The 25,960-nt window shown below is 48.9% G+C and overlaps 1 protein-coding gene across 1 annotated transcript in view; it reads left to right on the plus strand.

The window, feature by feature from the left end:
- The window catches only part of LOC146353035 (alpha-2-macroglobulin-like protein 1), a 95,896-nt gene that overhangs the window by 64,947 nt on the left and 4,989 nt on the right, over window positions 1–25,960 (plus strand). Inside the window, exons 20-34 of the mRNA XM_084835508.1 lie at window positions 6,148–6,373; window positions 7,204–7,330; window positions 7,888–8,009; window positions 8,359–8,410; window positions 8,838–8,921; window positions 9,532–9,708; window positions 13,869–13,950; window positions 14,627–14,783; window positions 16,597–16,671; window positions 17,196–17,358; window positions 17,765–17,925; window positions 20,874–21,089; window positions 23,354–23,475; window positions 23,703–23,793; window positions 24,947–25,015. Of these exons, the coding sequence (XP_084691634.1) occupies window positions 6,148–6,373; window positions 7,204–7,330; window positions 7,888–8,009; window positions 8,359–8,410; window positions 8,838–8,921; window positions 9,532–9,708; window positions 13,869–13,950; window positions 14,627–14,783; window positions 16,597–16,671; window positions 17,196–17,358; window positions 17,765–17,925; window positions 20,874–21,089; window positions 23,354–23,475; window positions 23,703–23,793; window positions 24,947–25,015 (1,924 nt within the window). The remainder of the gene's footprint in view (window positions 1–6,147; window positions 6,374–7,203; window positions 7,331–7,887; window positions 8,010–8,358; window positions 8,411–8,837; window positions 8,922–9,531; window positions 9,709–13,868; window positions 13,951–14,626; window positions 14,784–16,596; window positions 16,672–17,195; window positions 17,359–17,764; window positions 17,926–20,873; window positions 21,090–23,353; window positions 23,476–23,702; window positions 23,794–24,946; window positions 25,016–25,960) is intronic.

The raw sequence follows: 25,960 nt of genomic DNA on the forward strand, positions 1-25,960 counted from the left end.
CCAACAAACCCCCAGCCAGAGATGCTGGCTGGAGATGCTTGGAGTTGTAGACACCAGGGGCTGATCTACATTGCGCCCGCCATCGCAACGAATTCGGTGTCCTGTCGGGTTAAACACTCTCGCATTAAAACATGATTATCCACACTCAGCCATTTTCCCCGTTGCGGTGCTTCATCAAATGCGCGAGCTCGGTTCACACTCAAGCGCTGTGCTGTTTTCCTGCTCTTAAAGATGGCGACTCTAATTGGAGGATCAGAAACTCTTCCTGTTTCTGCTGATTCCACCCATGCCCACCGCGCAGCAGTGGCGCGGGAGAGGCTTGTCATTTTCCGCATGTTTTCCTGGCCTTGGGGGAAACGACCAGATTTTAAAAAATAAATCACGGAGAAGCCATGATATTTCAAAGATAACGCCTTAATTTTTTTTTTTAATCCAAAGAGGGGGGTAGAAGGGGATAAAACTTAGTCTCATTTAAAGGGATAGAACAATCCCCTTCTCAATGCAGGAAGCCTGATTCCCAGGCGGTTGCCTATCCAACTACTGCCCGGGGCCAACCCTGCTTAGCTTCCGAGATCAGACAAGCGCGCACACATCCAGCCCTTTGCTTGTTGCTGAGGAAACATTGAGTGCTGAGGAAGCTATGTTATCAGTAGCCGGAAGATGACATGGGGCTGTCAAGAGCTGTGATTAGACAGGAGGGAAATACAAACACTGCTGTATATGGACAGGCAGGGGAGGGGACTATGACCAGATATGGTAGAGAAAGCGGAAAATCAGAGCACATTAAGGGGAAATACCGAGATATCAGGGTATTGAAAGCACAGAAGCGGGAAATTCTGGTTCCAATTAGAGGCGGGTACTGCGTAGTGTGAAAGACGGGCGGTAAAACCTCATTGGAAGCAAAAACCCCCGTAAGTGTAGATTGGTCCCAGGTTAGGGAAAGCTAGTTTATATTTACTGGATGCACCCATTGTTGTTGTTGTTGTTTATAAAATGCTTTGTTACAAAGTGCTGTATGTAAAAGAATAACTTGACAATTTAAAATACATAATTACAATAATTCTAGTACAACTTAGCTCAAAAATACAATATAATAACAATAGTCTTAATAACCCAAATAAACATGAAAGCCATCAGCATACTTTACCTCAGAAACAACCCACCACTCCCCTCCTACTCAAAACAATGAGTTTTCAAACCTTTCTTAAACACCTCCAAACTCTCAATTAACCGTAATGGTAGAGCGAGGGAATTCCACAGCTGTGGGAGAAGGTCCTGGAACGCATGGTAACGGGACACCGCAATCCATGAAGTAGAGCAGGTCAGAAGAGCCTGGTTCATGGATCTAGTGGCCTGCCCTGGGACATACCAGGACAGAAGAGAATATAGATAGGCTGGGCAATGCAACCGTAGGGCCTTAAAGGCCAAGAACAAAATTTTGTTAAGGGCCCTGGCCTTCAATGGAAGCCAGTGCCATGCCCTATGATAACAGGTGGTATGAACAAAATGGGGAAGGTCCAGAACAGTCCTGACAGCATTGTTCTGATCCCGGATTAATGGACGGATAGAGGAAAGAGGGAGGCCTGCTAGAAGACCATTGCAATAGTCTAGATGTGAAACAACTAAAGCCCAAGCCAGAATGTCTGCAGTTGCCTGAGAGAAGAACCTGCGGATCCGGCGGATATTCATTAAGTAGAAATTGCAAGTCCTTGCTGTGCTCTCAATAAAAGAGCACAGCGAGAGACGATCATCCACCAGGACCACCAGGACCCTGGCAATGAGGACTGGGACAAGCTGAATATCTTGAAGGCGAAAGGGAGGTAAGAAAGGAAAAGGGGAAGGATGATCAGGGTGGAAAATCAAGATTTCAGTTTTGTCCACATTCAACCTGAGACAGTGGGCAGACATCCATGACGAAATCTGTAGCAAACAATCTCCCACTGATGCCCGCTCTCTCTCCCCAAGCTGGTCAAAGGACGGATAAACCTGGGTATCATCGGCATATATATGATGCTGAAAACCACAATCAGAAATAAGGGAGCCCAAAGGAAGGGTATAGAGAGAAAAAAGAAAAAGTCCAAGGACGGACCCTTGAGGCACCCCAACTGTGAACAAAAAAGGGTCTGAAACAATGCCAGAAAAATAAACTGAAAAAGAACAATTTGACAAAAACGAAGTTAACCAGGAAAGAAAAACTCCCACAATGCCCAGAGATGCCAATTGAGCCAAAAGTATCCTGTGGTCTAAAGTATCAAATGCTGCTGAAAGATCCAGCAGCACCAGCACAGATGTATGGCATTGGGACTTGGCCAAGATACATCATTCAAGACATGAGATAACACCATCTCTGTTGAGTGTCCAGCCTGAAACCCTGACTGAAAAGGGGCAATAAAATTATGAAGAACTAGAAAAGGTGCCAACTGAGAGAGGACTTCTCTTTCCAGGATTTTAGACAGAAAAGGTAGAAGTGAGACAGGATGATAGCTTGCACAAGCAGACGGATCCAAAGAAAGTTTCTTCAAAAAGGGACAAACGAGCACGCTTAAGCAAACCAGGGAAACTACCAGTGGAAAGAGAGCAATTCACCAGATGAGTCAAAAAGTCAGAAGAGGAGGACAGAGCATAGTGTAAAGAGATGAAGGAAAGGGATTAAAAGAACAGGTAGTAAGCGGGGTGGTGAGGATGATATGGGAAACTTGATCCTCAGTATCCTCAGCGAACTCAAAGCCACCTGGAGGGTAAGAGACAGGAAGGAGAGGAGGAAAAGCACCAGCTGGAAACGTGACAGATATCATTGCCGCCCTATTCACAAAATACTCCCCCAGCTCCGCTGCTGAAAGCACCGGAGAACCAGGAGGATCAGACAAAGAGGCTGTGCACAATAGCCCCTTAGAAGTTCTGAAGAGCTGGCAGGGAGTAGGAGCCTGAGCAGCGATGGTGGCCTGATAGAACAGTTGCGTCACCGCCTCCACATTACTAAAATAGTCCTTTAATGCTGCAGTATACCCCGTAACAACACGTTCCTCTCCTTTCCTATACCGTCTCTCCAGGCGGCGAACTTGTGCCCTCTCTAACCTAAGTTCTTCAGAGAGCAAAGGCCCAGGGTCATGTGCCAAGAGCACGTGGGACCTGGCTGGGGCAAGATGATCAATTGTAGTACACAGTATGCCACAGTCAACAAAGGTTTGGCTTCTCATAGGAGGACTATACTTCAGATCATTGCTCCTCAAATAAATGCAGATGATGCTGGTTCACGAGGCCTGCATTTGTCTGATATCATCCAAAATGGATCCATTTCTGCCCACAGGCCTCTAAGCTTTGGCTTGGTGATGCCTTCTGTGTGCCTTGAGGCCTTCGGGCAACAAATTAAGCCTTCTCTGCCATTCCCACCATTTCCAGATGGCGATTTATTGATTTTAAAAAAGTTTATTTTGCTCTTTAGTCAAAAAAGTCCAGGCTGTCCTGTAGCTTGATCATTTCCTTTTCCTACTCCCTCCCCTTCCTCTTCCTTCTTCCACCTCTTGCCTCTGCTCCTGTGTGCTCCTTCTAGAAAGGAAGCAAGTAACTGTATTTCATGCCTTCGCTTAATTACACTCGCACACCCAGTGTTACAAAAATTGTGTTCTTTTCCCTGGTAGACTTTCCAATTTGTTTACCAAGAACGAGAGGAGGCAGAGATCTGGTCCAACACGATTTTATTCTGCAGAATAAGGCAACCCTTGGGGCCAACACTCCAACAAAGGTCACAGTCAAGTGATGTGATCCAAAAGTTTATATAGGCAAGACCTTTGGGGGCTGTCTTACGCTTGCGCTGTACTAATCTCTTTGTCTAGCTGAGAGGGAAACAGAAGACAGGCAGCACCTTTGACATACCTAGGCATGCGCAGAGAGGTAGCCTTGTACTCTAGTAAACACATTCTTGGCATTCCTGAGTCTCTGATAAGGCGCTGTGTCTTTGTTTAGCATGGCAGTCTCACACTGAGGTAAAACAGACATAGCCTAGCTTATAAAATCATGGGATAACAGACATACTACAACTGAAATTTCTATAACACCAGCTTTACAGGATGCTTGTAGTAAAACAGGATTACATAGCCTTCTCTGATGATGTGTATAAAAGCACTAATAAAGTAAGTTAATTGGAACTTCTTTTAAACTTGCTGTAGCCTGTATTTATTGCCTCCAGTACTAAATGCTGTGTTGCCACGCTTTTTCTATAAAAAGTGATTCTGCTGTTACTCTGTGTTTGGTGTGACTGCTCTGCTGTTAAAAGTCACACCAAACTTTCCAACAAATCGGTGGCTGCCATCCTAAACTCTTCTGATGAAGATGAGAGACTGAGAACAGACATGGGTCATGGAACTGAGAATATCAATTCCAGTCAAGTAGCCTATTTTTCTCATTTCCTCTCATCATTATAGTGATGATGGGCTTAAACCAGGGCCATGTTTAACTATTGTTTCATTTCTGTTTCTGTTGGAAGTCATGTAAAAACATGTTATGGTAGCTATTGCCTTTTTTCTGTTCTTTTTTAACCACTCAGGTTGCATTAGTTTAATACTGTATTTGTCATGTATGTGGGTGTCAAATAATCGGCATTAAGATTTCAAACCTGCATTTTTCTGTTTTTCTCAAATTTCATTGAAATCTGGCCAATGCCATACATTTATCCTCATAACAGGCTGTTTTAATTATTATGATACTATGACTGTTTTCTAATCTTGTTTGGATTTGGAAGCTGCCCTGGGAATATCCTTGTAAGACTGAAAGGCAAATAAATAAATCCTGGCCCTTAGCCCAAAGGCCACCTGAGGGCTCTTCCTTCACTTGATGTATGGCCAGCATTCTTTCAGCTGGACTTGGGATAGCATAGAGGGCTACATCTATACTGGAACAGGTGCAGCACTCAGAGGCCATGATGTGACTGAGGTAGGCTTGGGCCCAGATGTTGCCAAGACCTTTGCCTGTTTCTGAGTGTGAAGGCCTGATCAGTAATTACTCTAGTTTTCCAGCCTTCTCCAACCTGGTGCCCTCCAGATGTTTTGGCCTACAACTCCCAGCAACCCTGACTATCGGCCATGCTGGCTGGGAGTGGAGGGAGTTGAAGGCCAAAACGTCTGGAGGGCACCAGGCTGAATTAGGTCATGAGGTCCCAATCATCCTTAAAATAAACCACAAAAAGAGAATGGCTCAATCTATAAATGGTGAATATGAAGGTTAAGCACAAGGATGTCTTGGGATTTTTCTGCCCAGTCACTTTTGTTTTTGCATTGCAAAACATTATCCCCTTGTAAAGCTCCCTTGAATCATGCACGCATGCAAGTAGGGTTCCAGAAGTGCCTATGCCAATTCCCAGAAGTTCCTCTTGACCCAATGTGGGTTAGATCACTTAAGCTTAGATGTGATATGCCCAGAAAGTTGTAGTGTAGAGTTGCCTTTAGAAGAGGAGGGAAATAAACTAATCCTTGACTGGTGGTCATTTTTGTATTTTGTTACCTTATCCCTCTGTTTTCCTAGAGTAGGTGGCTCATGGACTGTGTGACAGTGGTTGGACTCATTAAGGGGCAAAACAATTAGTAATTGCATAGCTGTATTTATTTAATAGCAGCTGGGAGAGGGGATTTGACTTCAGACTGCTGCAAAAGGATGAAGAGATTTAACACCCATACACACTGTGGTCCTACCCTGGATTGGGCCCTCTATAGCTGCTTTTTGCATCAGTAGCAATGGGAGCTTCCATCCCAATGCAAATAGCTGTTGTGGAGGGGGGATCCAGATTGGGGCCATGCTGGGGTAAAGAGTTAAATCCTGCCCTCATATGTCACCATCCTGATTTATGTGCTTAAAATAAAACATTCATGCAACTAATATTTGAGGCTCACAATATAAATGCTTAGAGTCATTTTCATGAGCACCAATGACACAGGAAAAAAGCGTATACTGTAATTTCCCAGTCCAGCCACTCTGACTAAAACCTACAGCAGAATTAGAAACTTGGTGAAACTCAGACTTAATTGTATGGTCCTTTGACTAGCCACTCTTATATTCTGATTACATTGGCTGAATGCTGGTTTTGCCTTAGTGGTGAAGCCCTCTGGTCTCCAGTTATCTTGTCACTCAGGGATCAACTCTCTTCCTTTTCTTCAGTGAGGAAGGGAAGGCAACTCACTCAGTCACAGTCCCAGACACAATCACAGACTGGAATGCAGATGTGTTCTGTGTGGCAGACATTGGCTTTGGACTCTCCCGACCAGCCACGCTCAGGGTTTTCAAGCCATTCTTTGTTGACCTGGTGCTGCCATATTCTGTGGTCCGTGGAGAGACACTGCAGCTAAAGGCCATTGTCTTCAATTACCTCAAGGACTGTATCCAGGTGAGTGCCCATTTAGAACACGCAAAAAGCTTCTGTGTAGCCAGAAAAAGAGAGAAAGGAAATCCTATGATCAGCTTTGGAGAAGATGGAGGTGGAAGCCAAGGGACTGTACACTCGTCCTGTCCTTCCTGTGTCTGCACTTCTCTGAAGCATCCACATTCCTCTGCACAAGGAAATGCCAAAGCTCCCTGTCCATAACCTGCCATGGACTAAAATACAACCACTTCAGTGGGTTGTGACCCTGAAGTGTGGAGAGTGGGAAGTGCAAGGCACTTCTCCTTCCTGTCCCTCTGTTCCATCTCTATCTCAGGAGAGGTTTTGTCTCCCTCCGATATATATAACATGGCCATAGAGCCCCTGCTCATGTATAGGGTGTCCATCTGCCATCTCCACTCCTCTTACCCACAGATTAACCCATATAACATAGACCACAATGTGCCACAAGCAGTGGGTAGCAGAATGGCTCAGGGTGCTTGCAGAGACCTCAAGCCCCCAGGGGTTGTGTGAGAGAGCCAAATCATCCTTGCAAGACCAAATCCCCTAGAGGGTTTGTTGCCAATCTGACCGGGGGAGAAATCCCTTCCCGACTCAGCTGTGGTGCTCAGTGAGTGAGAGGAAAGCCTGCCCAGTGAGATTTTACTGGGCCCGACTCCACACTACCCAGCCTCCTCCTGTTTCTACTAGCTGTGGCAACCCCAGTCACGGGCGCCTGGTTCTCAGTATGGATCCTTGCACACACCCACGTCAGTCCTTCCCCGAATGGCTGCCACTTGCTCTGCACCCGCCGCCTTGCCCGTATCATGTGTGTATTCCTTCTCGGCATCATCCAGGTGAGAGTCAACCTGCTGGAGTCTCAAGACGTGGAGGTGAAGTCATGCCCAGAGTGCCGGTTCACCACCTGCCTCTGTGCTGATGAGGCCAAGACCTTCTCCTGGAATGTGACAGCTACCCAGCTGGGTGAGTCTGAGGCGCCCGAGGAAGTGGGGCAGGGTGGGCGGGTAGGCCTGTGATGTCGAGGCCTCCTAGGGTCTCCTCCTTCCTTCCCCAAATACCTTGCTGTCCATGAGCACTCAGCGCTGCTGGAAGGGGGTGAGGCACAGGTGGGTTTCCTCCCCAGCCAGGATGTGTCCCCTTCCCGACGTCTGCTAATGCAAATGCTTGCATTACTGGGGGCTGTAGTGTGTGTGTGTGTGTGTGTCTGTGTATGCGTGCGTGTGCATACATACGTCTGTGTGTGTGTGTTCGGAGTCCATTGAAGTGGCACCCAGCCCTCTGTGCCCCATGTCCATTCTCGGGCCCGTTCCCTCTGGACATCTGCTGCTGTGTCCGTTCCATCTGTTCTGCGGAGAGGCGGCGTGGTGGCCTTGGCAGAGGAGGCCTCACGCACTGACTGGTGGGAGTGACGCTGCACGGGGCCCTGTCCCAACAGGCACAAGCAGCCGCTCACGCTCATGCGGAACGCTTGCCTGAGAGCCTGGCGCTCGCTGATCCCCAGCCCGTGCTCATTCCTGTAGGGCATGTCAACCTCACGGTAACCACGGAGGCCGAAGAGACGCGCGAGCTGTGCGGCAACCAGATCTCCGTGACCCCGACCCGAGGCCGGTCAGACACGGTGGTAAAGCCCCTGCTTGTCAAGGTCAGTGTGGTCAGCAGCGGGTGAGGTAACTCTGGCTCACAGCTGTCAAGCGCCACCAACTGTCCCAGGAATGCGGATCTCTCATACAGGGCTTGTGCTGGATTGTTTTCCCTCGAGGCCTGCAGCTGGCAGCTTGGGGAAGGAGAGTGCCTTTGGATTTTCACGTGGCCTCTGTGTTTCTGGGGCTAAGGCCTGGTCAGCCAGGAAGATGGCTCCTCTTCTTTGGCCAAGGCAGAGCTGTGCTCAGCCAGAAGGCCTGGCATTGAGAAAGCACATTTGTGGAGCCGGGCAGAGTGTGGAGTGGGATTCTCGTGAGAGAGACACCCACGAACTGCTCTTCCTCCCACAGCCGGAAGGCGTCCTCGAAGAGGAGACCCACAATGCATTCCTCTGCTCTTCAGGTATGGTTGGGCTGCATCCCTTGCACAGGGCCTCCAGAGAACACAGTTTGGGGAGGGCATGGAGAGTCCCTTTAGCTGGGGACAGAGCCCTTCTCAGGGCACCAGCACGGTGCACGAGGCACAAAAGGAGCTCCCTGCCTGGTAGGGAGGGAAGGAGATGTGAGCGAAAGAACGGAGTGGTTATGAGCATGCTCTCTGAGCCAGCAGGCTCCTGGTTCAGTCCTCACACGGGGCAGCCTTCGGCTAGCCACTGTCGCTCAGCCTCTGCTCCCCATTGGCCGCGTGGGACCACACTGTCCTGCTTGGCACGGTGACTAGAAGGCTTCATGCTCAGAGCACTTGGGAAAAAGCTCTGTGAAGATATGAGCTACAGCAACCAGATGAGTGAAATAATGTGTATGAATTCCTGGGTGTGATCTCCTCACAGGGGACCCAGTGCTGGATGACGTTTCCCTGGAGCTGCCTGAAGCTGTGGTGAAGGATTCTGGCCGAGCCACCGTCTCTGCCATCGGTGAGGAAACCGCCTCTTGGCCAAGAATGGCCAGGGCAACCGCCCATCCCTGGCCCCCTGACAGAAGAGGCTTCCTTACAGCCATTCTGACCGATTGAGGTCATGGTGGCAGGCCCTGCCCCGACCTATACTTGTTTATGAAGAGGGCCCCTGACTGAGAATCCTGCGCCCCTCGTTGCACTCTTCTCATTAAACAAATGCGTATTCATTGGGGGAGACCCTGCTATTGCAGTGCTGTCATCCCCCCCGCCCCAGTAGAAGAAAAACAATTCCCTGCCCCGCAACAGAGTGTCACTCTGGGGCACTGTGGGAAATTGTAATGGTGGCACCCAGCCGCCTAGCACCCAAAAGGTGCTTTAAAGGAGGGCCCAGGTCAGGCCTCAGTGGTGAGACCTGTGAAGGGGGGGGCGGCAGTGTTCCCTGGCAACTGCTCAAGGATGCCATGCGCTGACACCAGACCCATTTGCCCTGACCATGCTGGATCTAGTTCCACAAGGGCTTCCTGAGCACTTAACATGACTTTGTGTCCCAGGTTACTGTTTCTGGATTCTCCACAGTTGTTTGGAAGAAGGACTCTCCTCTTTTCTTCCTCCATTTTGTCCATTTTCAGGAGACATTACGGGTGCTGCACTACAAAATGTAGACCAGCTGCTTCAGAAGCCCTTTGGCTGTGGTGAGCAAAACATGGCCAAGTTTGTTCCCAACATCTTTATACTTCAGTACTTGGAGAAGACCAACCAGGTGACCACTGAGATCAAAGAGAAGGAGAGAACTTACATGAAGGGTGGTGAGTTTGGCCTTCCTCTCTCCCTCTCTTGACAGAGAGAGGGCTGCTGGGTCAGGCAAGTCATTGGCACGAACTCTGTGAACGTTGAAGGGATGGAATAGGATGGCTCCCTCTGAGTCCCTTGAAGGGCCACATTCAGAACCTAAGCAATGAGGTTCAGAGTGCTGGCCAATTTCAAATATTTGTGTATGTTCTTTTCAGGCCTGCAGCAGAGCCTGAGTGCTGAATTTAGTGTGGGGAGGTGGGGGAGAAAGAGAGAGCTCGGTTCAGATTCTTACCCAGCCATGAAGCTTCCGTTATGATTTTCGACTAGTTGTTATGGTTCATTCCAATCCACCTTACAGGATTGTTGTGCAAATACGATGGGGAAACCCCATGCACACCAGTTATCCTCTGGAGGAAGGAAAGGATTGTTGTTGTTGTTGTTGTTGTTGTTCAGTCGTTCAGTCGTGTCCGACTCTTCGTGACCCCATGGACCATAGCATGCCAGGCCTTCCTGTCCTGCGCTCTCTCCCGGAGTGTGCTCAAGTCCATATTCATTGCATCAGTGATGCTATCTAGCCATCTCATCCTCTGCCATCCCCTTCTCCTTTTGCCTTCAATCCTTCCCAGCATCAGGGTCTTTTCCAGTGGGTTTTCTCTTCGCATTAGGTGGCCAAAATATTTGAGCTTCAGCTTCAGTATCTGTCCTTCCAATGAGCAGTCAGGATTGATTTCCTTTAGGATTGACTGATTTGACCTCCTTGCAGTCCAGGGGACTCGTAAGAGTCTTCTCCAGCACCACAGTTTGAAAGCATCGATTCTTCAGCACTCAGCCTTCCTTATAGTCCAGCTCTCACAGCTATACGTTGCTACTGGGAAAACCATAGCTTTGATTATTCGAACCTTTGTCGGCAAGGTGATGTCTCTGCTTCTTACTATGCTGTCTAGGTTTGCCATAGCTTTCCTCCCAAGGAGCAAGCGTCTTTTAATTTCATGGCTACAGTCACCGTCTGCGGTGATCTTGGAGCCCAAGAAAATAAAATCTGTCACTGCTTCAATTTCTTCCCCTTCTATATACCAGGAAATGATGGGGCCAGATGCCATGATTTTAGTTTTTTTAATGTTGAGTTTCAAACCAGCTTTTGCACTCTCCACTTTCACCCTGAACAAGAGGCGCTTTAGGTCCTCTTCACTTTCTGCCATTAGGGTGGTATCGGCTGCGTGTCTGAGGTTGTTGATAATTCTCCCGGCAATCTTAATTCTGACCCGTGATTCATCCAACCCGGCGTTTCTCATGATGTACTCTGCATATAAATTAAATAAGCAGGGCGACAATATAGAGCCTTGTTGTACTCCTTTCCCAATTTTGAACCAATCGGTTGTTCCATGTCTGGTTCTTACTGTTGCTTCTTGACCCTCATACAGGTTTCTCAGGAGACAGGTAAGGTGGTCTGGTACTCCCATCTCTTTAAGAATTTGCCACAGTTTGTTGTGATCCACACAATGAAAGGCTTTAGCGTAGTCAATGAAGCAGAAATAGACGTTTTTCTGGAATTCTCTTGCTTTCTCCATGATCCAGCGAATGTTGGCGATTTGATCTCTAGTTCCTCTGCCTCTTCGAAACCCAGCTTGTACTTCCGGTAGTTCTCGGTTCGCATACTGCTGAAGCCTAGCTTGTAGGATTTTGAGCATAACCTTGCTGGCATGTGAAATGAGCGCAATTGTACGGTAGTTTGAACACTGTTTGGCATTGCCCTTCTTTGGAATTGGAATATAAACTGACCTTTTCCAGTCTTGTGGCCATTGTTGAGTGTTCCAAATTTGTTGGCATATTGAGTGCAGCACTTTAACAGCATCATCTTTTAGGATCTCAAATAGCTCAGCTGGAATACTGTCATCTCCGCTAGCTTTGTTGTTAGTAATGCTTCCTAAGGCCCACTTGACTTCATTCTCTAGGATGTCCGGCTCAAGTTCAGTGACCGCACTCTCATGGCTATCAGGGACATTAAGATCTTTCCTGTATAGTTCTTCTGTGTATTCTTTCCACCTCTTCTTAATCTCATCTGCTTCTGTTAGGTCCCTGCCTTCTTTGTCCTTTATCATACGCATCTTTGCACAAAACGTTCCCTTGAGATCTCCGATTTTCTTGAAGAGATCTCTAGTCTCTCCCATTCTATTGTTTTCTTCGATTTCTTTGCATTGTTCATTTAAGAAGGCCTTCTTGTCTCTCCTTGCTATTCTCTGGAAATCTGCATTCAGTTGGGTATATCTTCCCCTTTCTCCCTTGCCTTTCGCTTCCCTTCTTTCCTCATCTACTTGTAAAGCCTCATCAGACAGCCACTTGGCTTTCTTGCATTTCTTTTTCTTTGGGATGGATTTCGTTGCTGCCTCCTGAACAATGTTACGGACCTCCGTCCATAGTTCCTCAGGCGCTCTGTCTATCAGGTCTAATCCCTGAAATCTATTCCTCACCTCCACTGTATATTCATAAGGGATATGATTTAGGTCATACCTGAATGGTTTAGTGGTTTTCCCTACGTTCTTCAATTTAAGCCAAAATTTTGCAATAAGAAGCTCATGATCTGAGCCACAGTCAGCTCCAGGTCTTGTTTTTACTGACTGTATAGAGCTTCTCCATCTTTGGCTGCAAAGGACATAATCAATCTGATTTCGATATTGACCATCTGGTGATGTCCATGTGTAGAGTCGCCTCTTGTGCTGTTGGAAAAGAGTGTTTGCTATGATCAGCATGTTCTCTTGGCAAAACTCTATTAGCCTTTGTCCTGTTTCATTTTGTACACCAAGGCCATGCTTGCCTGTTATCCCGGTGATTTCTTGACTTCCTGCTTTAGCATTCCAATCCCCTATGATGAAGAGGACATATTTTTTTGGTGTTAGTTCTAGAAGGTCTTCATAGAACCGATCAACCTCAGCTTCTTCGGCATCAGTGGTTGGGGCATAGACTTGAATTGCTGTGATGGTGAATGGTTTGCCTTGGATTCGTACTGAGATCATTCTATCGTTTTTGAGATAGTACCCCAGTACTGCTTTTCCCACCCTTTTGTTGACTATGAGTGCTACTCCATTTCTTCTAAGGGATTCTTGCCCACAGTAGTAGATATAATGGTCACCTGAACTAAATTTGCCCATCCTTGTGCATTTTAGTTCGCTGATTCGCAAGATGTCGATGTTCAATCTTGCCATCTCATGTTTGACCACCTCCAGCTTACCTTGATTCATTGATCTGACATTCCAGGTTCCTAAACAATATTGTTCTTTACAGCATCGGACTTTCTTCTCACCACCAGACACATCCACAGCTGAGTGTCGTTTCGGCTTTGGCCCAGCCGCTTCACTCTTTCTGGCACTACTTGTAAATTCCCTCTGCTCTTCCCCAGTAGTATATTGGACACCTTCCGACCTGAGGGGCTCATCTTCTAGAGTCATATATTTTAGCCTTGTGATATGTTCCAAATACATAAATGGACACCTGGGATATATGTCTGGAAATGAGGCCACATATCCTTGAGGTCTTGCCCCAGGGACTGAAAGCATCTAAGCATTTTTCCAAAATTGGCATCTCTTTGGCAGGAAGATTTCTGTTTCTTTTTACGTTCCTGGTTCTCCTCCCACACCCTGTCCATCCTAGCTACGTTTTCCTTCTGCAGCTTTCTATTCCTTTCGTCATTGCCAAGGTCCTACTTGTAGCTTTAATGCAACAGGAGAGTTGGATAGGGCTGTACTGAATGCGTGCCCATTTCCCTTGGAAACACAAAAGCTTTTGTCTTCAGCTTTTGAAGAGGCTGAAATATTTCCCTGCACGCATAGCCCTGTTCTTGTTTCCTACCTGTTGGCTACTTTCACAAAAAGCAGGGCTTCCCTTTGGCTCAGCCCGAGGTCTGGAGCAGACGTGGGTCTGGCCTGCTTTAAAGTCTCTAAGGATTTCCAATTGCATAGTTTAGTAAGCTTATGTATTTTTAAAAACAAATTCCTGGAGATTCCTTTGCGTGCCTTCCTGTCTGACCTGTGGCTCACTGGTTTCAACATGTTCAGTAGAAAGTGGGCAGGAAGCGGAAGCCAAGCAACCTCTGGGGTGAGATTCCTGAGCCCAGCAGGTTCACCTCAATAAAATCACACAGGACCAGTCAGCACTGTTCCCCCCTCCCCATCTTCTGCAGGGTACCAACGTCAGCTGCTCTACAAACATGACGATGGCTCCTACAGCGCCTTTGGGAAGCACGATGAGGAGGGCAACACCTGGTGAGCAATGATTCCGCCCAGGCACAGCTACGGCTCTCTGCCGGGCTGAGCGATCTTGTGACAGGGGGGAGGAAAGTCCGTGGTGGAGCCATGGTGACCTCTGGGCTCACGTGTGCACCTGCCCGGGGGCCTTTCGTTCGTTCTCCTTGTGGCGGCTGGCATGGGAGGGCATGGGAGACACGGGGGTGGGGTGCTGAGGCCGCAGGTTCCCCACCTCTGACGTAGTGAAGGTGGTGACGCTACAGCACTACGAAGCCCATCGGACTTGTGCTGAAATGAACCCAGTCATGAACTGTGGCAGCGCTGCCTGGCTTAGCATTTGCCCTCGCTCTGGCGTCCAGAGCAAACCCAGCTGCCACATTTTCCAAACGTGGGGGGTTCTTGTCGCTGCTCCTGGCAGTTTTCACTGCCAGGACAGGGGCAGCAGGACTCAGCCCTAGACCCGGAGCAGAGATGGGTCTGCCCTGTTTTGGGACAGTCACGCCTGCGGAGCTTTCCACGGGTGGAACAGGGGGCCTCTGGCCACCGCAGTGCCGTCCTACTGGTGGGCCTCCCTTTCTGCTGGTGGAGCAACCTCCCGTGGCAGCTGCAGGATCGCTGCAGCCTTGGTGAGTCTGAGACGGGGGCGGCTTGTCTGCCTGCATTTCCTCCTCTTTCTCTTCTCCCTGCTCTGCAGGCTGACAGCCTTTGTGGCGAAGGCTTTTGGCCAGGCAAAGCCCTATGTCTATGTTGACGAGAAGCACATTCACGATGCCGTAGGCTGGCTGAGGCAGCACCAGCGCCCCAGCGGCTGCTTTGAAAGCGTGGGAAGGCTCTTCAACAACGCCCTGAAGGTGAGAATGCTGCGGACCCTGACCACAGCATAGGGCACACAGGCACTGCTGCAACAGCTGTACCTGGTCCTCCCACAAACGTAGTAATGGGGCTGACCTCCCTTCCAGGACCCTTGTAGGGATCACCCAGATCACGTCTACGCTGCTGTTTTAAAAAAATCTATTTTTATATGCCTCCGCTCTTGAGAGTGCGAAAACACTGTCTAAAATGCCAGGCATCGGTGGAAATAGAAAGCGGATCTGCATATACAATTAGCCAAACAGTCTCTGTCATCCATTTTTCTTCATTTGAAAGACTGCATGTGTCCCTTCGTCCTGTCTGGATTTCAGGGTAGTGCACAGTCAACATCTGCATCATAAGATGACATCCAGGACAAAAAAGCAAATGAGCAGTGGCTTTGCTGCCTCACACCTGCCAAACACCATTCCCAGCTCAGGAACCGCGGCCTTTTTCCTGGCTGCAAACGTACACGCCGGTCACAGGAACTCACCCTAAACCCCTGTGAGGTCATAAATCCGCTTTCCCCAGCCGGCGGCCCTCCAGATGTGCTGGACTGCAGTTCCCATCAGCCCTTGCCAGCATGGCCCGATGGCTGCAACGATGGGAGTTGCCCTCGAGCCCCTCTGGAGGGCCCCAGGTTCGGAAGGGCTGCAGTAGGCCCATAAATCCAGCCCCAGGTTAGGCCTGGCCATACGTGCTGTCCCTGGGCGGCAATTCACAGGTTGCCCTCCTGCAGAAGGAGCGCAGGGAACCAGCCCTGTAGCCCTGTTGTGGCCCTTCATTGTGGCAGATGGAAGAAGGAAGCTGGCCGTCGTCTCGCAGCAGCCAGGTCAGTGGTGGAGGCGGAGGACACTCGCAGCATTTGCCTCCCTCCCTCCCTCCCTCCCTCAGGCAGGATCCCTGCTGCAGAAGAGAGCTGGCTCTTTCCTTGCCGTGGAGTAGTGGGAAGGGGGATCAGCCTGGGCTGCAAATCCCAGTTGGATCCCATCCCACTGTGGGGCACAATCCAGCATGAAACTCTTCTGCCCGGTCCTCACAGAAATGAGTGAAATCTACCTAAGGGCCCTTGTGCTGCGCCCCTTCGTTTCAGGGGTGTTTGTGCAGGTGAACTCCCTTGGGGATTAGGCCCCTTCGTGAGTCTCCCACTCTGCCAGCCTCCATTGCTCCAAGGCCTGCCCCCAGGGGCCTCAGAAGAGGCCCACCTCTGGGATCAGCCCCCAGGGCTTCCTCTTGCGCTCAAAGAAAGAGGTGGCGGCGGCACTAAGGCACAGATCCGCTCCACACAGTGCCTCCTTAAGAGGAGCGACTGAATCAGTCCAGAGATGCAGGTGGTTCTTCCCCGGTATCACTGGACAGAGCAGTACCCCATGGGGAGGGGGAATAATGGCTCCCTGCCCCGTAGAATCATGCCTTTTCTTCCAAGAACGGAAAACCCAGAGGCCTCTCTGGCCATTTTCTCACTCAGCACCCAAACTGGTTTCTCTGCATGTTTGCTTTTTCAAAATCCTCTCTCCTGCTTTCTGTACTGCATTCATCACGCCCCTGAGTGGCCCATTCATTTCTGGCTGAAAGGTCTTCTTACCAGCACTTGTGGAAATGTCCCTGGGGCAAGGAAGGCACGTTGCCCTAACCTTTGCTGCCTTTTGAAGGGGGGGTGCCACTACACAGGTAACTGCTTGCAAGAGCCAACAATATCGGTGCCCCTACCTGCTGCTGAAAACGGCCCCCTATGAGGCCTGAGAACCGTCTTCCAACCTGTGAGGAAAGGGGCTTGCATGGCCTTCTGGCATGGCTTCCTCTCTTCACCCACAGGGTGGCGTGGACAATGACCTCGCGCTGACGGCTTACGTTACTGCCTCACTGCTGGAGCTCCACCTGGAGAAGAATGTAAGTCCTGCCTTAGTCTCTGGCTTTTCTGTAGGGGTTTGTGACCCCTCCAGCTGTCCTTTGCCACTCCAAACTCCTGGTCTCTGGACAACCCTGATACTTAGGGCGGAACCACCAGCCCAATGTCAGCTGAACAACAACAGTGTGAGGAGAGGAGAGAATTTTCAAGGGAGAAACAGCGGGCAGCCTGAGGAATGCTTAACCCTTCCCCCACCTGCCATTTTCCTACACAGCCTGTTCTCTTGGCTGGTTGCCCATTCAGTTGGGCTCTAAGACCGGAAATAGATGGCTTGGGGACGTGTAAAGGGCCATGTGCGAGGGAGGACCCTCTCCTTCTTTCCTGAAAATTCCCGACACCCCTCTTTAACAAAGATGTGTTTCAAAAACTACATTTGCTGAAGTAATGTGAAGCTTTTAGAAGATGCATCTAAGCAAACCCCCAAGAAAAGAATGACTGTTCCCTTGAACTGGAATTGCATCCTCCGTGGCAAACTAACAGAGCCTTCTAAAAAATTATGTTAAAGGGTACCATGGTAGATGACGCCTTGCTCTGCCTTAAGAAGAACATGAGTTCTGTGCACGATGCCTACCCCAAGGCCTTGCTGGCTTATGTCTTCACATTGGCTGGGGACACAGAGACACGGCAACAGCTCCTGAGAGACTTAGATGAACAGGCTGTCAAAGCAGGTAGGAGGAATTGTTTCATTCAGTACATAGTGTGTTCCAGAGGCTGCTGTTTTGTGATCTTGGCTCTCATGCTGGTTTTGCCCAACAGAGAGTACCAGCCCTTTCCACTGAAGAAGTTTCGCTGAATTCTGAGCAACTCACTAGCTGCCTTCTTTCCTAAACACAGGGGCCACTTGAGGAAAGGCTCACTGTAGATGCTTCCTCATGGCATATTTAGTTATTTTTAAGGGAGTCCAAGAGTGCAAAGAGCCACCTGATAATGCAAAAGGCTTGGAAGCACTTGCAATTCCTGCTCCAAGAATTGTTCTGGATTATTGTTATTACAGGAGTTGAAATGAGCCCCAGTGGTGGCTTGCAGTTCTGTACAGAACGAACTTCCATTCCACTCCTGCTTTCTCTTTTGTAGGAGGATCCATATCCTTTGCAGAGACCGAGACAACCGCCTATGTTCTCTTGGCTTACATCTCCACACCAGAGGTGTCCACAGATGACCTTGTGTATGCCTCCCAGATTGTGCGCACCCTCATCCAGGCACAGAATTCATACGGAGGCTTTTCCTCCACACAGGTAACAGGCCAGGCCTTTCCTCTGGAGAAAGGGGAGTATTGGAGATGGGAGCTAATCTTGTACAGTATACGCTGGTGTTTGGATGTGTTGTGAACAAGGAAAAACACAGTACAGCAGCTGAAACTTGCCACTCGAAATTCACACAAAACTGAATGCAGGGGCTGACAGGGCCAGTAACGGTGACAAATTCTTTATGTAAATGTGACAAAGAGACCACATGAAGCCGGGCTCTATATGATCTTCCATATGAAATGAATGCAGAAAATGATGGAACGTGTGCTTCTGAAAGTCACACGTTGTGCCTCATGATTTCGTGGCACATTTTGTTGTGCCACAAAACCAGAACCACAGACCATGGCAGGGATTTTAAAAAGTAACGAAGAAAAGTAGCTTTTGGAACTCTTTGGAAAAGTGGGATCTAATGTAGGGCATTGCACAGTCCAGCGTAGGACTGTTCCATGTCAGATATGCCTATGGGGGCAAGGAGCCACATATCTGAATCATCATGTTAAAATCTTCCTGCACATGCATTCACTACTGGGAGTTAGATTTGCATGTGCAGGGACATTTGTGCTTGGGCTGAGCATTCACACATGTGACCTGCGCCCTTATATCCATGACTGAGTTGGTATATCTGTACAATGAATTGAAGCTGTTTAAATCAAGTGCCTAGTCTAGTTGGACTCAGACAAAGTTTAATTTGATGGGTAAGAGGAAATGGGTTTGGGAGCTGACAGACTGGTTTTGCCAATAGTTAAAAGCCATTACTGATTTCAAACACCTCTGCGGGCACAGAAAATAACAGATTTTGATAAGCATAAGCTGTGTTTTGCTTCATGGCCAGCTAAGGAATTTGATGTAGAAACATTCATTCAGTATGTTGTACTGTTCCAAGAATGGGATACAGGGGATCCTTACATGAAGGCAAATGCCAGATCTACATGACAATGGAATGAGAAGTGCATTGTGGTATTATCCAGATTTTCATGGAATCAGCTTTGATCCATCAGGGATGCATGAAGCAAGAAAAGCACAGTACACAGCACCAAAAAACTGCTTTTCCAGTCACAGAGAGCAAGTGATACCAATTCTGTAACTAGCCTGCCTCGCCCATTCATCAAACTGTTGTACCTCCCTGTCAGAATGGCAGGATGGTTTACTTCAGTGGGACCAACTAGCCTGCCTTGCTCAGGCATAAAAGTGCCACAGCGCTATTCCTCCCTGCCAGAACGGCGATTTACTTCAGTGAGACTTGCCGCCCTTCTGTAGGAGTGGGGGATGGCAGCTTCCTCCTCCCCCATCCAATGTATGAATGAGAAGCAGCAGAGAGTGGAGCTGTTACTTCTCTCCCTGACCCCACCATCTCTGCTGCCTCTTGTTTGCTGGCTCGCAGAGGAGGGACTTGTCTCCCTCCCATAGGAGGAGGAGGCAACAGCAGCTTCCTCCTTCCTCGCCTGATTTTATGAATGAGAAACATGGGCAGCAGAGAGTGGAGGGGCTACTTTGCTGTTCTGGCTCCTCAAAAACGCACTCCCCGACCTCACCATCTCCACTGCCTTTCGCTTGCTAGCTTGCTGGCTGGCTGGCTCACAGGGGAGGAACTTGCCGCCCTCCCGTAGGAGGAGGTGCTGATGGTGGCTTCCTCCTCCCCCACCCACTTTGATGAATGAGCGCAGGGACTACTTCAGAAAGGCAGGCTGCTTTCTGTGAACGGGCAAAGAGGCTACAGCGAGAAGTGGGGAAGGAAGCCTCCAAAAGCCCCAACTGCGAATGGGGGGGGGAGGAATGGGGGGAGGGTGGCCCCACTTCTTGACCCTGTCACTACCAGGTCACAGCCACGTCACAGAGGCACGCCCAGGATTTAATGCAGTGGGGACGGGGCACGCCGCACCTGGACCACTTGGGAGCCTCTTTAAAAAAAACAGTAAAAGGAGCTTCCAAAAATGCAGCTTTTCAGGATGGAAGCTGCTGGATGGCTGCGGATTGGAGATGACGTCATGTGATGTGAATGTCCTCAAAATGCTCCCACTCCACTCTAAATTGACCATGAAAATAGTCCTGAAGAGTCACTTTAGGAGTGCTTAAGATTACATTCCTCTCAGTTTGATGATGTGAGTGTGTGTGTGTGTGTCTGTCTGTGTGCGCATCCGAGAGAGAGAGAGAGAGTCAGGGTGAATTGTTCCAGTAATATTGAAACATGTCCTTTTATTTCACATCCGTATCTGTATGAAACATGTCCTTCTATTTCACATCTGTATATAATGTTGGCCTATTTTTGCCAGAAGTATCACATTTCAGGGTATGTGCCATTATTAAATAGGTTTGCTTAGGCTCTCAGACTGGAGTTGGTGGTTTTTCATAGAGAGTTGACAGCATGATGGAAGCATTGTTGCTAGTTGCCTAAAAAAAACCTTTTCAAGCAGAGATAACAAAATGAGGGAGTTCCTCACAGTTAGCAATGCCCCTAGCCTCTATCAAAACATCTTCTATTCTCTTGAAAACTATTTCTGTCTCCATCTCTTACAGAATAGAAAAGTCAATATGTATCTCAGGACAATGTCTTTGTGTCTGATGTGCATTGAGGGCTTGGGAATAATATCTGAACGCCTTGTGAAATAATCATGTGAATAGTTCATTGGGGGCCAAAATCACTACATTTCAGACCTGGCCATTACTTGATTGTGCCACTGTAAATCATCTTTTGAAAGCCTTTGTGAAGTTGTGATTCAAATATCTGCTAAAGCTGAAAAATTCCTAAGCCAGCTGACTTTAGAGACATGTGCTCAAACTCAGCCTGCCCACAAGCTGTGCTTCAGCCTGCTTTCTGGGCTGGATGCATCCACCCCGTGAAAGTTACTGCCACACAGTGCCAAGATTTCCATCTCGTGGTTCCAGAGAGGGGACATGCACCCTCACCACACCCAAGGTGATGCTTTCCTTGTCCCCAGGACACTGTGGTGGGCATGCAGGGTTTGGCCAAGTATGCCGGCCTCACGTATCGTGAGATAGGAGACCTAAAGGTGCTGGTGAAATCCAGCGAGGGGTTCCAGCATGAATTCCATGTGGGCAAGAAGAACCGGCTGGTGCTGCAGCAGGCCTCGCTCCCGGAGGTCCCCGGTCAATACAAGGTGGAGGCATCGGGGAGTGGCTGTGTGTACGTACAGGTAAGCCAGGGGACGGTAACAAAGGCATGGATGGGCCTGGGCGCCGATCCTCTGGGAGCGGAATGGGAAGGAAAGAACAGAGTGTGGCGACTTCTGTTGACATAGCCACTGGGCAGAGAGAGAGGGCAGATGGGGACATCTCCGATCCTGAGCAGTACTGAGGAAACGGATGGAGGAGTCATGTTTGTCCTGCCCTCCAGCCCCATATGTGGGTAACATCCAAGGAAATGTATATAGGCTGAAGCAACGTTTAAAGAAAAGACAAACATTTCTTATTATGCAAAGGTACGTGAATAGCAGGTGGAAGTTCTTTCCATGGGATGTTAGCAAGGCCAGTAGCAGAAAGGATTTGGCAAATACTTGTCCTGTGACTCCCAGGGAGATACAGGTCACTGTTATAAATGGAAGAAACTACACAATAGAGTATTGACCCATCCCACAATCATATTACATGTTCCCTTGAATAGGCTTTGTGACATCTGCACTAAAACATGTTCCTTGTGCAAGAATACATTGCTCCCCATTGTAAATCCAGGATGTCATCTGGCTAGAGACAAGTAGGAGTAGTGATCTGATGTTCATGACTAGGGAATAACAATAAGCATCTCCCCATTATTCTCTACATTTGTTTGACAAATGTCCATCCAGAAACAAGGTAAGGAATAGGCCTTTCCTGCCTATTTCAGTCCATATCGAACCACTCTGTTTTGCCAAATTAGACAAACTATGCTGGATCTTTGTAACATAGCCTTGAGAGAAATGTGGGTTGAGCAGGAAGACAATAGCTCAGGGACATTTGCCCAATCCAAACCCATATTCCCTAGCCACCTATGAATACTTTCTCCCCAACTGATGATGTTTCAGGGCAAGGAAAAGAGTACAGGAAGGTCACAGCAACACAAGTTAGCAGAAGTGTAACTTGCCCAGGGCTCATTCGTCTTCCTTGCTAAACTGCCTTGCAGCAAGAAGAGAGAGGCTTAGAGGATCCTTTGAAGAAACTGTCCCTGCTCTCACAAGCTCTGCTGGTAGTAAAGTTGTGTTTTGCCTGCACAACTTTCACATTCAGGCACTGGAGAAAATTTATCATACAATCCCTTCCTGTTGAAACACAAGGGTCCCTTTAGCCACCTCAGGTGGGTGTGAACCAAGTGTATGGCTTGGCATAGTATAGGTGCTTACTTAAATAAGGAGATGTATGTTGTATGTGTATATAAGCTAGGGATGTACAAAACTCACTTACCTTTTCAAAGATTGATTCATGGGGGGGAGGCGTTCCGTCCCTTCCCCCGGAATCCTCGACAGGGGGGGAGGCGATCCGGTCCTCCCCCCCGGAATCCTGCCCGGCCAGCTCTGCTCCATGGCAGCTCCGCAGAGCAGCCGACAAGGGCCGTCCGCAGCCGGATTTCCGGCCACGGACGGGCTGGTGCAGACGCAAATGGCGGCCACCGTAGCGGCCACCATTTGCGTCCAACCAGGCTGCCGTGATAGGCTATTTAAGTATTTATGTAGCCTATCACGGCTAACCCCCCCCCAAAAAAACAAACCAGCGTACGCAAATGGTGGCGGCTACGGCGGCCGCCATTTGCGTTCCTTTTTTTCCCCGCCGTTCTAGCCTACGTAAATATTTACGCAGGCTAGAACGGCGGGAAAAAAAAGGAACGCAAATAGCACCCACTACGCTATTTGCGTTCCCCTTTTTTTCACCGTAATAGCCTACATAAATATTTACGTAGGCTAGAATGGCAAAAAAAAAGGGAATGCAAATGGCGGGCACCGTAGCCGCCATTTGCGTACGCTGGGGGGTTTGGGGGGGGGTTAGCCGTGATAGGCTACGTAAATACTTACGTAGCGTATCACAGCTGCAACGATGGCAGTGGCAGCTGCAGCAGCCCGGCCACGGCTGGCCAGGAGACCAGCCGCCGGAGCCGCCGCCGAATCCGCCGAATCCGCCCCAGGTAAGTTCTGTCCCAGGGGGATTCCGCGGCGGGGTGGGGGGGCAGGAGACTGTTCCGCCATCAATTCTAGGGGGCCAGATTCTAAAGAATCCGGCCTCACTGGAATCCGTGGCGGAATTCTCTGCCGTCCTTAATATAAGCCCCATGTCTCTATGAGAGCACAACTTCTACAGAACTGCCTATTTAGCTTTGAGACTGGCAGGAATAGAAAAGTACAACTTTGTATAAACACAGCATGTTACTTGCTCAATACTGTTGCCTTCAAGACAGCAGCAGCTGAGAATACAGCAGCATTCTTCTCCTACCTAGACTACCCTTCGATATAATCGCTCACCTGAGAAGACTAATGTTTTTGCTTTGAACGTGGAGACATCCCCAAAAGAATGCAACCAGACTTCCAGGAAACGTTTTGACATCCATCTACAAGTGAGGTATGGTATTTTACTTTGGCTCCTTCTTGAGCTCAGAGAATTGAACTTGGAGAAGAACAGCTTCTGAGGCTTTAGGGGCCCCAAGAATTGCACCCCATTTCTCCCTCTTCCCAGCTGAATCTCACCTGAAGCCTGTAAGAAAAGTTCCCCATGGAAAAGTTCCCCATCTTTCCCAGAAATCTGAGAACTGCCTTCCTTACTGAAACCTCCCTTGCATCTTCCCACAGCTACACAGGGCAACGAGAGATAAGCAACATGGCCCTGATAGAAGTGACCATGGTGTCAGGATTCATCCCTGTGAAGAAGTCTGCTAAGACGGTGAGAAAGTCTTGACCTCCGTCTTCTGCCCTTCCTCAGTCATGTGCAGGGTGCATTTCTCATAGAGATGGGGAAGCACTTACTTAAGTTGCACTTTCTGAACCAAAATGCAGATTGAAACGAAACTTCGATATTCACACTTTTCTGAATTTTGCGATGCAGTTCATCCGTAAAAAATGTGGATGAAAAGGCACATATTAGGGGAAATAACATACAAAAGTTCATCATATTGGGCAAACTTACTTGCAAAGAAAGTATATATTAGGCAAAATCGTGTACAAAAATAAAGATACTGGGAGAAATGCACATGAAAGTCTGTATGAGCATAAGGCTGGGAGGAGCAAAACTGAAATTGACAGGTTCTTCCATCCTTAATTTCTAGCATTTGTCAATGGCAAATGACCACCTAAATTGTAGGATGTTACCATGAAATATAATGATGTACTGTTATCACCCATTTTTATCCTGGGATGCTGCTTTAGCTTTGTTCTGAAAACCAGCTGTGCCCAGCAACCTCAGATCTTCCCAGCTGCATGGCTTTGCAGCTGGATCTTGCCTGACTTGCCTTCAACACACACACACCCACCCAAGGAACCTGATAATCCTTCTCAGGGAAGAACGCATGGATACTCCAGAGGCCTCTGCATCCTCTTATCTGGGAAGAGCACCTGCAAGAAGTGCTGCTGGCAACCCAGCAGATATCCTTTCCAGTGCAAGATGCGCTGGTGATGTACTTGTCAAGTCAGAAGCTGCAGATTAGTCTTGTTATGTGCTGCCTAAACCAAAAGATGACAATGTGTGAGGCCTCAAGTAACTTCTGATGGCAGCTTCCTCTCTCAGTGTCCCACAGTCCTGTGCAGAGGCTTCTGGGCATTCTGTCACTTTTCACAAAAGTGAAAAGCCTGCTAGGTTGAATGTGGTGAGCAAGAGATAAGTCTGGCTAGCAAAAAGTCTGGCCGCAGAGAGGCAGGAGCTGTGAGGGGCTGGGGGCAACCCACAGGCCACTAGTTGGTCATCCTTGAGATTGGATATGATCTCACCTCGCTTTTTGCATGGCTGTACATTCACCATTATTGGTTGCAGTTCATGGCTGGGATGAAGAAAATCTCATTCAAGATGTTCCCTAACTATGTCCTGCTCTGTATTCTGACAGCTGGAAGGGAAAAACCATGTAAAGAAGGTGGAATTTGACCCTGACAAGATCAGCATCTACCTGGATCAGGTGAGAACTATAGATAGGGATGTACGAAAGTCACTTACCTGGTCCCGCAGCTTGCTTCGCGGTGGGGGGAGGCGCTTCGGTTCTCTCCCCGAAGTTCAGGCCGGGGGGGAGGCGCCTCGCCCGGCCGAAATTCAGGCCGGGGAGAAGCGCCCCATCTCCCCGGCCGCGAAATACAAAGTGAAAAAAAAACCCACCTGTGATAGGCTACGTAACAATTTACGCAGCCTATCACGGCTAGATTTCCAAAGTCAGCCGTGATAGGCTATGTAAATCGTTACGTAGCCTATCACGGGTGACTTTGGGGAAAAAAAACGCGTACACAAATGGCGGCGCCCATGGGCGCCGCCATTTGCGTTCCTTATTCGGTCCCGGTAGTCTACGTAAAGATTTACATAGACTACGGCGAAAATAAGGGCAACGCTATTTGCGTTGCCCTTATTTTCGCCATAGTCTACGTAAATCTTTATGTAGACTACCGGGACTAAATAAGGAACGCAAATGGCGGCGCCCATGGGCGCCGCCATTTGCGTACGCGCTTTTTGTTTTTCCCCCCAAAGTCACCCGTGATAGGCTACGTAACGATTTACATAGCCTATCACGGCTGACTTTGGAAATCTAGCCGTGATAGGCTGCGTTAATCGTTACGTAGCCTATCACGGGTGGTTTTTTTTTTTACTTTATTTTGTAATGGTGGCGGTGGCAGCCGGTCGGAAGACCGGCCGCCGCCCCCGCTGAAATGCCGCCGAAACGCCGCTGGGACCCGCCGCCGGGGGGGACATTCACAGGAGGTAAGTCCCATCCCGGGGGGGCGGGGGGGGCGGAGAATTTCACCAACAATTTCGGGGGGCCGAATGCGTTGGCATTCGGCCTCCCGGAGATTTGGGGAGAAATTCTCCGCCATCCCTAGCTATAGAGATCTCTGTCAGCTTGGCATGAAGCTGGGAT

The sequence above is a fragment of the Heloderma suspectum genome, chromosome 2 (genome assembly GCF_057233095.1).
Source record: "Heloderma suspectum isolate Gila_16-S chromosome 2, 16-S_ref, whole genome shotgun sequence".
Lineage (NCBI taxonomy): Eukaryota > Metazoa > Chordata > Lepidosauria > Squamata > Helodermatidae > Heloderma > Heloderma suspectum.